The sequence below is a fragment of the Solanum dulcamara genome, chromosome 7, assembly GCF_947179165.1.
Source record: "Solanum dulcamara chromosome 7, daSolDulc1.2, whole genome shotgun sequence".
NCBI lineage: Eukaryota > Viridiplantae > Streptophyta > Magnoliopsida > Solanales > Solanaceae > Solanum > Solanum dulcamara.
The window spans coordinates 7,979,403-7,993,440 of NC_077243.1; the positions used below are offsets into that span (position 1 = coordinate 7,979,403).

Below are 14,038 nucleotides of genomic sequence, written 5' to 3' on the forward strand. Positions count from 1 at the left end.
GTCGACTAATACAAGCCTCGATTTCTCAGTAGTTGATGCTTAAAAGTTGTGGCCAAAATCACAAACAACTAAGTTCGACTGAGTGAGAAAAAAAAACATCCTAAGTAAAATGTACTGAAAAAAACACCTAAGTAATATCGCAAAGTTCATGTCACTTCGGCACCTTTAACTTTGTCGATTAAAATCTTTAGATATTTATTATAATTTGTATTCTTAGACTGCAGTGAAAATATCTCGATCGATTTCAACTTACGTTTATACCTTTTTTTTCTTGTTTTTAATTCCTTTAATATTTTTATTCTTTTCCTGTAAATTCTTCTTTTTAAAATCAACAATTGGTATCTAGAACTATTTTTCTTGAGGAACCTGTGAATGAAGAAATGGATTCTAAAAACAGTATTTTACGAATGACATGTCTGTTTTTTATGGTGAAAATTATCAATTATGAGCTGTAAGATGGAACTTACTTGGAGGCTCTTAATCTTTGGGAAGTTGTGGAAGAGGACTATGAAATTAATCCGCTGCCCAATAATCTCACCATAGCTCAAATCAAGAGTCACAAGGAAAGGAAAACCACGAATTCTAAGGCAAAAACAACTTTGTTTGCTTCTATTTCAACAACTATTTTCATAAGAATTATGTCTCTCACATCACCAAAAGAAATTTGGGATTATCTGAAGATAGAGTATGTTGGAGATCAAAGATTTCAAGGAATGCAAGTATTGAATTTAATAAGGGAGTTCGAGTTGCAAAGAATGAAAGATTTCGAGACAGTTAATGAATATTCGAACATATTGCTTGGCATAGTTAACAAGGTAAGATTACTGGGCACAAAATTTAAAGATTTAAGAATTGTAGAAAAAATTTTAGAGTTCCGGAAAAATATAAAGCATGTATAACTATCTTAAAAAATACACAAGATCTGTTCAAGATTACCTTGGCAGAGTTGTTAAATTCTTTTCAAGCACATGAGCAAAGAAGACTTGTGAGGCAAGATGGTATGGTTGAAGGAGCCTTAGCAACTAGCCATAAAACTCAAAACAGGGATAAAAAGTTAAAAAGTTATCCACCTTGTGAGCACTTTGAAAAAATAGGTCATCCACCATATAGATGTTGAAAAAGGCTAGACGCGAAGTATTCAGCTTGGCCATGAAGCAGTGATTTGCAAAAATATATTTGAGAACCGTAATTCAAGATGCAAACGAAGCAAGAAGACATGTCAAAAAGATTTAGTGCTCAAGGATTGCATTCAAAGACGAGGTGAATTTAAATCTTTTTGACAATATCAGCACCAAGTAAAATGTACTGCAGGATTTACAAAACAAAACAAAAAAAGGCCACTTATCAGCAGCTATACAGGGACCTAGCAAAATAATTGAGTATAGGTGGTCTGGAACTGTTTTACTTCATTAAACAAGTCATGAAGGGGTTGAGATTTCCTGATCGATAAGTTCATTTAATGGATAATATCTAATGTGTGTTAGGACAATGAACTACTCTATAATAATAAATGACGAACCAACTGAGCCATTTGTTGCTATTAGAGTGCTTAGCCATAGAGATCATTGTCTCCATTCTCATTTGCTATTGCAATTGAATATCTAAGTTTGAATCTTAATGAAAAACTTGCTAAAGTAAATAGGGTATAAATTTCATCAAAGATGTGCCAAATTGAGGATCACTCCCATTAATTAGTTTTGCTGATGCTCTCCTATACTTTGATGGAGTGAGTAGTACCAACACTTGTCTCATTAGCTATAAGAAAGAAAAGTTTACCCTTGTTTAATCGAAATCCTCATAAATTATGGCAAGATTATAATCATTGACTGCTAATTAAGAAGCTATTTTAATTATGTGGGAGGGTGCAATTGTTATGTTTGGAATTCAAGCATATACTAAAGGGCTGATTAAGCTTGCCTTTTCTAGTCTTCCTAAAATCCGATTATTATTCACAATCATCGTTCTAACATCAAGAACGTATAAGGTAACGTTGGAATTCTGACTTCACCTCAGAGCTGTAGATAGTATCCTGATAAAAATGGGATAAGACATATAGGAATTGTGCTCTAGAGGAGTTGGTAGAGTTTCTGGTGTGGATGAATACAATGCAATATTTTACAAGAAGGCACGACACATAGTTAAAGATGAAATAAATGTGGAGCAGAGGGAGTACATTTTTCAGCGTCTAGAATTATTTTTTTAAGAAAAAGGTCTAAATACACAAGTTTGACAATTAAAATTTGAAGAACTATTGTTTCTTATACCAGAGAAATCAGTTGTTTTCAACTATTGCTACTGACTCCAGGAAATTATTCACAAATGTGCTTAAGCGAGCTTACATAGAGAAGTCAGAAGTGGTAAAATCAACCCAAGTTCGTCCAATCCACTCAACTTGTTCGATATTTGTACGGGTTAGGTCATGACCCGTTTATTGAGTTGACCCAACGAATTGAACCAATGATGTTTTAAGAAACATATTAAAAATTAATGAGATAAGTATCAAAAACACATCTAAATTATTCATTTTTTTTGAGTTTTATACCTAAACTATTGGAAATATAAGTTTCATACCAAAACTATCACTTATTAGTTTTAGAAACACATCTCACCTCAGTGGTGTGTGCAATAAACTCTCTCTACTCTTTCTATTTTTTGAAAAAACCTTGCCATGAATAAAATATTCCACCTTAGAAAAAATTAAATAAACTATTAATTAATATTAATTAAAAGTTAAAGACTAAAGTATTTCTATCCCCCCAAAAGAAATTACTTTAAAAAAAGAAAAATAAAATTTAAAATATTTTGTTACCGCACTCCTCCTCCTCCCTCCTCCCCCACAATTCCGTCCTTTTATTTCTTAAATTTTTTTAAATTTCTCTTATAAAATATTTTAAAAAAATTCATACTTCACCCTTCCCCCACTCCTTTCTAAAAATGTTATAATTTTTATTTTTTAAAAAATAAAATTATACCACCCCATCTAACCCTCCGCTCTTTTTATATATATTTCTTGTTTTGTGTTAGATATGTGCATATATTTTTTGGAAAATATTTTTTCGTACTTGTGTACTGAATATAACAGAAATAAAAATTTTATTTTAAGAAAAGTCTTGTAGAAAGTAAAAATACTTTTCTAACACAAAACGAGAAAAAAAATTGAAAGCAGAGGGTTAGGTGGGGCGGGGTGAATTTTTTTTCGTAAAATAATAAAAATATCTAAATTATTATTTGAGGGGGGGGGGGGGGTTGAGATGAAGTAAGAATTTTTTAGAAACTTTTATAAAAGAATTTTAATAAATAATAAAAAAAAATTGGGGTTGGGATTGGGCGAGGGGATATGGTGAGAGAAAGTGGTGGATTAAACTATAAGGTAGAACTTATGATCAATGGAACATGTTATTGTCTTAAAATGTCCTAAGTATCTGCCTTTGGGGCAAAAGTTAGAACTTATGCATGATGGATTGCATATTTAAGTTCTAACTTTACTTCTATTTAGTTGAACAGATTCATTGTCTTAAAATATTCTGAACGTCTCCTTATACACAAAAATTTAAATTTCCTATAGTAGAGACTATTTTAAAAAAATTAATCAAACAAAGCCAAAAAATCAAGACTGCCACTCATAAAGCCATTTTGATGGATTTTTCTTGGACCATTTCTGAACTTGACCCATAGAAGTTGCTAACATGGATCTGTTGGGTGCCGGTCCTAGTCTTATGGGAATAGAATCGTAAGACATCATTCCGGACCATTTAATTATGGGAATAGACCATCCTAAGGTTTCGCATATATTTTTTCTTTGAAGAGGAAGTATCATAATTAAAGTTTAATATGATAATAAAAAATAAAAATAAATTGGACACGGGAATTTTATGTGAAAACCCTTCAAACAGATAGAGGGGAAAAATACGGGGTAGAAGGATTTTACTATGATAATATGGGAGTACACTGCTTTCAAATACAAGGAGAAAACAACAATAAGCACTTCTCTCTTGTAAAAGGAATAACTCACTAAAGAAGACATTCAAAACTACAATATTTATCTTGGTGTTTAACTCTCTTTGTGTTCTTACTCTTTTGAATTGTATTTTTGTGGGATAATCTAAATGAGGGTAAAAGGCCCTTTATTTATAGGAAACTGAAAAAGCGTAAAATACTCGTTTTCTTATCAAAAGTTGTTAAAGGAGGCAAAAACTTTTGAAACGCGTAAAATACGCGTCTTCTTCTTGGATGGTGCATGTGCAGCTCCCTTTTTGACTTTCTTGCATTCTTTCACTTGAAGATTTAATTGAGAATCAATTAAGTCTTCACACCATCCTTTCTAACCAATTACTGTAATGTTACGTTTCTGCTAAGCCAATAGAAAATTGACACCATATAAACTTGTTACTGTTGATCGGCTTCTTAAACATATTATGAATAAATGTAGGCCTATATTGTTTATTTTTCTGTGAAAAATGTTTAAAACTTTACTTGCTTAACTTTCAATTCACTTTTAAACATAAAATGAAATGTGAACCACATGTCCTTTAAATCATTCTTCTTGTTTCATAAAAGAGTAAAACTATTCATAGCTGGAGAAAAAACAAAAGAGCAGTAACTTTTATTTACCCTCTTAAGTAATTGCGATTTTCATCTTGGAATAATTCTTCACGTGAAGATCGAGAGAGTGAGAGGGTATCCGTATGCGCATAATACCTAAGAAAAATATTGTTCTCTAGAAACCAAATTTTACCACCTTTTTGGTTATTATGCATCTGTGTGGCTATACATGCAAAGCTTGATCGATTCTCATGGCGCCATTTCTTCGTAATAAAAAAGTTGCATATCGATGAACACCACGGCCCACAGGTGATTGTAACCTGATGAGGTTTATGATAAAACATTACACAGAGTACTTTTTAATAAAAAAATATTATTTTTGTGATATTTTTTATTTATTATCATTTATAGCAATGCATAGTAATATTATGATAAATCTGTACTATTTATTAAAAGTGAATTATACATGTATTATAAGTGTTTTAAAAATATATTATGTTTGCTTAGTAAAAAAAATCTACACAATATATTATAAGCGTATTAAATTGTGTGATAAATATATTATTCATGAATAAAATTTGTTTTATATGTGTTTTATAAATTATTATCGCTAATATATATTAAAAGTGTATTATAAATATATTATTAATATCCATAGTGAAAAATATTGATGCTATTAATAATAATAAAAAATATATATATATAGCAGGTGAGTTTCCCTATTTTAACCTTGTGCCTTGTCGTGGTCCGCCAATAACCCAATTGCCTAAAGAACTCATCAAATAGAAGAAATCTAGAATTCTGAAAATGAAAAAAGCCCAACAATATACCAACTATAGGATAATCATTAAAACAACAACCTTCTTTTTTGATTAATAAAACAAACAAACACAGCCAACTCGCATTTATTTAAATCACATAGAAATTAAAAGAAACCACAAACAACCGCGCAGCCAATTTCTACAAACACCGCACAAACAAAAGTATTCCCTCTTACGTGTGGACTAGTAACCACCTACACGTATAAACCTTATTTTATATTACGTATCAACCAAGCAAAGAATTATTCATAGTGTACACTCAACTATATTATTATATCTTAGGGTGATGAAAATCAAACTGTAACTGATAAGTCTATTATAAAATTGATTTATTGATAATGAATTATCAAATAAATAATTTAAAAATGAATTAAAATTTTATAATTAATAATTTATTGGCGTGGGGGCAGATTATTAAATTTTCTTATCGAATAAACCGTTAATTAGTTAAGAATTATCATATACATACTCTTCTTTTTTAGTCTTTAGCCAATTGACACGGGTCTTTTACTCTGATTGTATGCAATTCTATAAAAATATGAGTCACCAAATTGAAGTCAATGTATCCTTGACTTTTGTTTGGTATATCTTGTCTTCAATTAGCTCTACCCTTTCAATGTCAACTTAAGTTCTTTCTCGTTGTCTAATAGTTTACGAACTTCTTATAGATTATCCGATACACTGCTCAATAACTGTTCAATAATTGATAATCTGTTACCGAACCAACCGATATCTAATAGGTTTGCTAGCGGATTAGTAAATTTAAAAATCGATATTCAATAGGCCAAACCGTTAAGTGAAATTATCCGCCCAATCCGTCCGATACGTAGCCCTAAATTTATATCCTCGATTCATATTACTTTGCCTTCATTTTTAAAAAATATATTTATTAATAATATTTTAAATTTAATTATTATCATTACTTATATAATAATTTAATAATAAGCTGGTGTTTGGCTCCAAGTTCCCAAATATTCTCGGCAAGTAATTTTTGGGAAAAGTTTTGAATTTTTTTTATTATGTGTTTGATCATAAATTTTTTAAAAAATATTTGACTGTTTTAAAAATATTATTTTGTATCCGTAAGTTCTAAAAATTATTATAAATATCCATAAGTTTGTGTTACCATTTTATAATGAATCTATTCCGTTAAAAAAAATATTATAACATAAGTGATAAAAATCAACTATAACAAAATAACAATATGGGCAAAAACAATACATTAGTCGAATTAAAAATAAATTGTTCTTTTTAACTAATCTTATCACTCAAATCATTTTTTTCCGGAGAAGGTAATTACAAACCATTATTTTATAAAATCTTTCTACATTCTACGAACAACCTCTTCCGATAATAAATGATGAGTGTTTTTATAAAATATAAAAATTTGGGATAATTTTTTAATTTTTTTCAACTTTTCAAGTTTTAGTTTTTTCTAGAATCTGGAAACTTGGCATATTTGCAAGTATATTTATATGGTCAAATAATAATTCTTATTTTTTTTTCATGTTTTTCCCGAAGTCTACGGGCCAAACGGCACCTAAGAGTAATATGAAACGGAGGAGGAAGTACATACATTATACGTTGACACATGTAAGGTCAAAAGTCAATTATTATAATTTTCCACCGATTATTTTGTATTCGACGTAAAGCTCAACAACTTATTGTACACCTTCCCTCACCTAATTATATCCCTTTCTCCTTTGTATCTTCCGTTTCGAATTTGTAGCCTTTATAATCTCAAACCGACGCCCACACTTTCCACCTTCTATACCAAAAAAAATAAACGCTCTCTCTCTCTCTCTCAAAATTAATTCTTGTGTTTTGTGTTGGAGAAATGCAGGCGAGGAGGGAGTCATCACAGTCCCCGAGTTTCAATAGCTATTCCAATAAGAATCTGGCTGCAATTGCTGATAGAGTTGTTCAAGAGTTCAGGGCTGAAAATGGAACAGAGGAGGAATTTGTTGTTGATGATAATGGAGGTTTCAGTTGCTTTGAGAGTGGAGGAAGATTGAATGACAAGGAGGAGGAACAAGGAAATGAAGATGATGATGAATTTGAGTTTTCGTTTGTGAAAGAGTCTGAAATTTCACCGGTTGCGGCTGATGAGATCTTCTACAATGGTCAGATCCGTCCAATTTACCCGCTTTTCAATAGAGATTTGTTGTTGGATTTCATGAATGATAGCTCTAATTCGAATTCCACGTCGGAGGAGGTTTCTGCTCGACCGAAATCAATTCGGCTTCCGTTACGGAAGCTTTTCCTGGAAGAAGAGCGAGAAGCTAACTCCTCGTGCTCGTCATCGGAAATCGACGATCTGGAAGGGATTGCCGAGGACACATACTGCGTGTGGATGCCTAAACCGGAGGAAAAATCTGCCGGAGGTTGTAAAAAGAGCAGCTCCACAGGCTCCTCAAAGCGCTGGAAGTTTCGTGACCTCCTATACCGGAGCAATAGCGACGGTAAGGACACTTTCGTTTTTTTGACTCATTCCTTCAAAAAGAAGGAGGAAAACAAAGCTGAGAAGACGACGACGAAGATTGATAATGCATCAAAGGTTACCTTAAAATCAAAGGGAGTTCCGATGGCTGAAGGTAACCCGGCGATGCATTACGTGAAGAACGGAGGTGGCGAGAAAAGGAAAACCTACTTACCGTACAGGCAGGATCTAGTTGGATTTCTTGCTAACATGAAAGGGACGAGTCGGAATGTACAGCCATTGTGAGGTGAATACATGATTAATTAAGGTCCTTATTAATTATGATTACGTAGTTGATTTGCTGGTTTTGGAGTGATGATCATGTTAGTATTTAGAGTGATTAAATTAGGGAGTAAATGATGATTAGATCGAGCGTCTGTAAATATCTTTATAAGTTTTGTCCTTATCTCAGTTAATGAATTATGAATTCAGTTTTCGTATTAGTATTATTTTCTTTATTTCATTTAATAATCTTTAGGTGTGAACTAATATCTGTTTGATTATTTCAATTCCGCAAACCTTGCATATATTTCTTGGGTGATCGATCAGTTTTTTTTTTTAAAAAATAAAATAAAAATTATGAGAAGCGGGGAGGTCAAAAGCAGCTTTCATGCATTTTATACTCGTTTAAATGTATCAGTATTTCCTTTCTTCTCAGGGAAGAAGAAAATTAATGTAGTTTCTCGAAGGGATTGAATTGTCAAACTTTCATAGTGTACCCGAATTGCCAAGCAAAACATCAATAAATAATCAGTGTAGGGCACAATGCATGATCGTGAGAGCAAGAAAAAACAAGGGGTTATCTATGGAAGTTGTTGTGGACCTTAAAATAATGTATGGAGGTTAGAGATTAATTTATGTGGTAATCATTTGTGTTTAAATAATTCTAGCACGTGAAAAAACTTTCATCCAATCTTAAATCAAACGTTCAACTGTAACCTCTACGGTTCTACTCACCAAAAGTTTTACTCCATTGATTATTCTTTGAGTATAAGAGAGGTAGAGTGATTCGTTATTTAACGTAAAATTCAGATTTAGTATTAAGTAAAATCATTAAAACTATACTAGATTGAATTCAAAAATAAATTGTCGCTATTCAAATGCAGAATTCATAAAGGACAATTCCTAAATCCATCTTTGATTTAAAGTTACACGTTTAATAGGAGATTAGGCAAATCCGTCTTCTCTCTTTACGTATTTAAGTGGAAGAAAAGTGTCTTCTTTAAACAGAAAGAACCTTGATAGATGAAACTTTATTAATTAAGTTATTCGGTATAACTAATGTGAGACAATACAAATATAGTAAATTCGAAGTAGGTGTAAATGTTTATACAACTCAAGTTGAATGTGACAGGTGTATCTGTCCGTACCTTACGACATATAACTGTCCATGTGAACGTATCCCAAGCTCATCACCTTGCTTACCATTTTGCCTTCCACGCAGTATATGGAGACTGCATATCAATATCCATTAATTAAATTTAATACACTGAAAATAACAGTATAATACACTCTTTCGGTGGCGGAGCCAGCATTTTTAATAAGGAGTTCAAAATTTGAAAATAGACACATGAACTAGCCGTAGGGGGTTCGATCTCTATTATTTATATATAAAAAAAAATACTTTAATCATGTATAAATAATATAATATTTCGCCAAAGAGGATTCGGATGAACCCCAACCACAATGTGGATCCGCCCTTGCTCTCTTCGTGCCATAGTAGTCGTCAACAACAACATATTCAATATAATTTCACTAAGTAGAGTATAGTGTATGCAAACCTTCTCTTTACCTGGTATAGATGTCATATCAATTGTCTACATTACTAAAAATAGCTGTCCCAAATCAAGATATAATTAATTAATTAGAGGAAATAAAAATAATCATATGTTATATTTATTATTTTTAATAAATATAATTTTTTACGCGTTTAATACAAAAAAATTAATTCTTAATTTGAAATTCTTTAAGAAGTAGAATTGCAAATTCCAAAATTGTGATTTTAATTTGTTTAAATGTAAAACTTGACTCATAAGTTTATATTTTAATTATGTGTATTGAAAGCTTGTAATAATATGTAATCACAAACATTTACTTATTTTATAAGAACACGAAGATATGCAATTTATTGTGCGCCTTAGAATATTCTTATACCCTTTTTGTAAATTATAATTTTCTCATTTTGTAATATCGTATAATAGTATATATTTTTTTTATAATTTTCAAAATTTATGATATTTTCATGTTTATAAAAAAATTACAAATTAAGAAATCATTATTGCAACCCAAGGTTACTTTATTTTAAAATTATATGCAATCCAACTCAATTTTGACCATTACGATAAAGGGAGTACTGTTTTCAAAAACTTAAAAAGCAAAAGGGGTTAAACAAAATTTAATTTGAACTTAAATTAAATTAAGCATAAGTGGTACACTTCGGTGCCGCTTGGCCCCAAATTCTCAAATATTCTTGGCAAATTATTTTTGGGTGAAGTTTTGGTAAAGTTTCATCATGCGTTTGGCCACAATTTTTTTCAAGTTTTAAAAAATATTACTTTGTACATGTAAGTTCTAAATATTATTAAAAATACCCATAAATATGTGTTATCATTTTATAATGAACATGTTCCGTTAAAAAAAATTATAACATAATTGATAACAATCAACAACAACAAAATAACAATATGAGCAAGAGTAATACATTAATAGAATTAAAAATAAAATATTCTTTTTTTCAATCTTTTCACTCAAACTATTCGTTTCTAGAGGGTAATAACAAACTCTATTTTTATAAAATCTTTCCATATTGTACGAACAATCTATTCCCGACAAGCTTTCATTTCTAGATCAGATGACTGAGACCTACGAAGAAGAAGAATCCTAGAACAAAGTGAGAGGTAGCTAACCAACTTCTAAGAGAGACATAATTGACTGCATTAATCCCGGTAGCTACACCACCCACAAAATTTAAAGAATCTAAAGGAGCATGAGTCATATATTCCGCGGAACATCGTTTCTGCCAATGTTGTATGTCTTTTTTCAACCTACTCAAGTCTAACCCATTTGGACCCCTTAGAGACTCTAACCATGGAGCACACAGATCCCAAAAATGCATAGTTTCTCCTCCAAAAATGACTTCTCCAATTAGGAAACGCATTAGATATTTACCTAAACTAGTAGGTCCTTGAGCGGATCCTACATTAGGCTCAAGACATTGGTCTCTAACTAGAAAAGTAAATGTTTGAGTTTGAGAAACTTCTGGTCTAGTAGGCCCGTAAAATTCACTAGGATAAGCGGTATTATTGAACCAGACAAAACAACAAGCAATGAAACCAAAGACGGTAAGGTGATAGACAAATATTTAGTTGAAATTAATAAATAATGGGTCTTTTATAAAATATAAAATTTAGGATAATTTTTAAATTTTTAAAACTTTTCAAGTTCCCAAGTTCTAATTTTTTCTAGAACTTGGGATTTTTTCGAAATATATTTGCCAAGTAATAATAAATTATATGAACAAATATTAATTTTCAATAATTTTTCAAGTTTTTCAATAATTAAATATTTCATATATAAAGTATTATTATAGCTTTGTTTACTAGTGATCGGAGGAAAACAATCCCAAAACATGAAGGGCTTTACATTCTCAAATCTTCCACGTAATGGGGTAAGTTGAAAAGTAGTCTCCTTTTTTATTGAAAAAAGTATAAATTGCCAATATAAAGATGTCATATTCTGATTGTCAATAATGGAGTAGTGTGAGAAAATGGATTTCTATGACCGCATAATATAAAGATGAAGATTTCTTTTATTTATATATATATAGAGAAAATTTAAAATAAATTTGTAAAAGACTACCTAACGAAATCTTCCTAAAGGTAACAAGAGCATGTGGAATGTTATTAGTTGAGGACTATTTTCACTGACTTTCCTTGTAGTTTCATTTGCAGTCATCAGTATACGAAAGCCATAGTCCTCTTTTCCTTGAGTTTCTACAGACACCAAGATTTCTTGGGTAGCAAATCAAATCTGTATGGGAAGTGAGCCTCCATGAATTTTCCCATCAAACAGACAACTTTGCATATAGCACAAGCAATTTTCTTTTGTTAATTGGTTACAATTTTAAGTGATATTTCAATTATAATAAAATAATCTAAGTATCAACGTCTGAATAATCAATTTTGTACTATATCAATTTATATATTTGTTAATATTTTAATATGAATTATATATGTAATTATATATTTTGATATAATATTCAATATTTTGATAAATCTTTTTGTAAATACCAAATATTGTATTCAATATAAAAAAAATACATATCAAATAGCATATCAATTACTATAATGCTAAAATAAAGTCATCAAAAAATGAAAAGTTAGGATTCCTAACTTTTTTTCCCCTAAGTACTTAAAGCCATTTTTTTTGACCATGTAAATTACTTTTATATCCCTTATATTTTAACTAAATTTTCAAACTACCATTTTTATTCTTTTAACCCTAAAATTCACATTATTTTCCTCATTTATTTGGCATAAGCACTTTTATCCAAACACTCAACTGCTTATTTATAAAAATAACTTTCAGCACTTTAAAGTTTTAAAAACACTTCATACATAAAAGTTAATTTTTTTAAGTCCATCCAAACGGGTCCTAGTGTACCATGCCTACTCCTACTGCCAGTTGCCAAAGACTTTTACCTCCGGGCTTGAATTGAAATTTACTTTGTAATATTTTCATGTGGTGTTTGGTTACTCTCTATATTAAAAGAGTGTTTTTTTAAAAAATTATTAAAGAATGACAAAAGTCTCATATTAGTGGTTAATGAGATGAATTGACTCTTTCACAAGGCCTGGACAATCTTGCTTTGCCTTTGAGCTATTTTTTTGGAGTGTGAATTAGATCCAAAATCTAATTTTACAAAAATATATTTACACGCAAGAAAAGAAGTTGTGAAGCTGTTGTCAGTCCATGGACGGAGCCAAAGTAGGCAAAAGGCGGTTCGGTGCATATTCTTTATTGAAAAATTATATATACAAAATTCAAACATTCGTTATTATGATATATAAATTTAAATATTAGTTATTATGGATGTATAGTTTATTTTACATGATTTTACATAACTTAGGGAAAAATTGCATACCCTTCACTAAATTTCTGATTCCCTAGTTGTCACTAGAAAATGGTGTACGTCACTCTGTGAATAAAACTCTTTTAGTTGGTGGAATGATGGGGTTATCAGAAATATTGTGGAAGAGCCACTCAACTGTTTTATTCTCCTACTTATTGCTAATAGTCAACCTAAATTTGAGTACTAAGGGTAAGTTCAGCGCGGTGGATAAGGCAAAATAATTTTGGGATTAATTTTTAGTAACCTTCAATTGTATGTTTAATTACAAAATATGGAATAACTTATCCCAGGATTAATAATTATGACTGGGATAGGTTATCATTCTCTTTGAGTGGTATAGTAATCGTGGAATAACTTATCCCGAGATAAAGTAGATAAACGATAAAAATATTCCTTTAAACCCTTCTTATACATCACTTTTCACATTTATAAAAAGGTATTTTTGTAAATAAATAATTTATTCTTAAAGTTTATATAATGCATATTATTTTGAATGCAACAAACCAAATAATTAATAAAAAATAATCTAATCATAACTTATTCCGTTATAACTAATTTCATCATAACTTGTATTCAAGCCAAACCAACCGTAAGAATTTAACTTTGGAAAATAATGAAACCAAGTAATTAAGACGTTTTTCCTAATCAGTGGACCTTATTCATAGCACTTGGTGGACACCATACATTTTGCAGCATTTCCATTTGATTGATTAGGATAGTTTCCACTTTCCAAATTCTTCCTCAACCAAAAGGATAACACAAAAATAGAAAGAGATGTTTTGCTAAGCTTTTTGTTCCAAGGACGTTAAACTAGACATACACACAGAAAGAAACAATGGATGGAATAACAAGTTTCTCTTTCGGCGAATAAATAAACAAAGTGAGTGTTAATAGGAATATGGAGAAAAGGCAAATTGACTGAATGATATGTAACGAGTTACTTGTCTTTAAATTAAAGGTTCAATACGACGATCATCAAACTCTTATCTGTGGATAGTGGCATCTAGAATTTTTAAACACACAAATACATATATAAATGTATATATGTTATAAAATTATATATTT

The 14,038-nt window shown here is 30.5% G+C and overlaps 1 protein-coding gene across 1 annotated transcript; it reads left to right on the top strand.

Annotated features, from left to right (window-relative positions):
* The first annotated feature begins 7,102 nt into the window (after positions 1 to 7,102).
* LOC129895015 (uncharacterized) lies at positions 7,103 to 8,310 on the top strand. The gene has a single exon (XM_055970639.1). It carries the CDS (start codon positions 7,201 to 7,203, stop codon positions 8,086 to 8,088), a length of 888 nt encoding a protein of 295 aa, XP_055826614.1. The 5' UTR covers positions 7,103 to 7,200; the 3' UTR covers positions 8,089 to 8,310.
* The last annotated feature ends 5,728 nt before the right edge of the window (positions 8,311 to 14,038 follow it).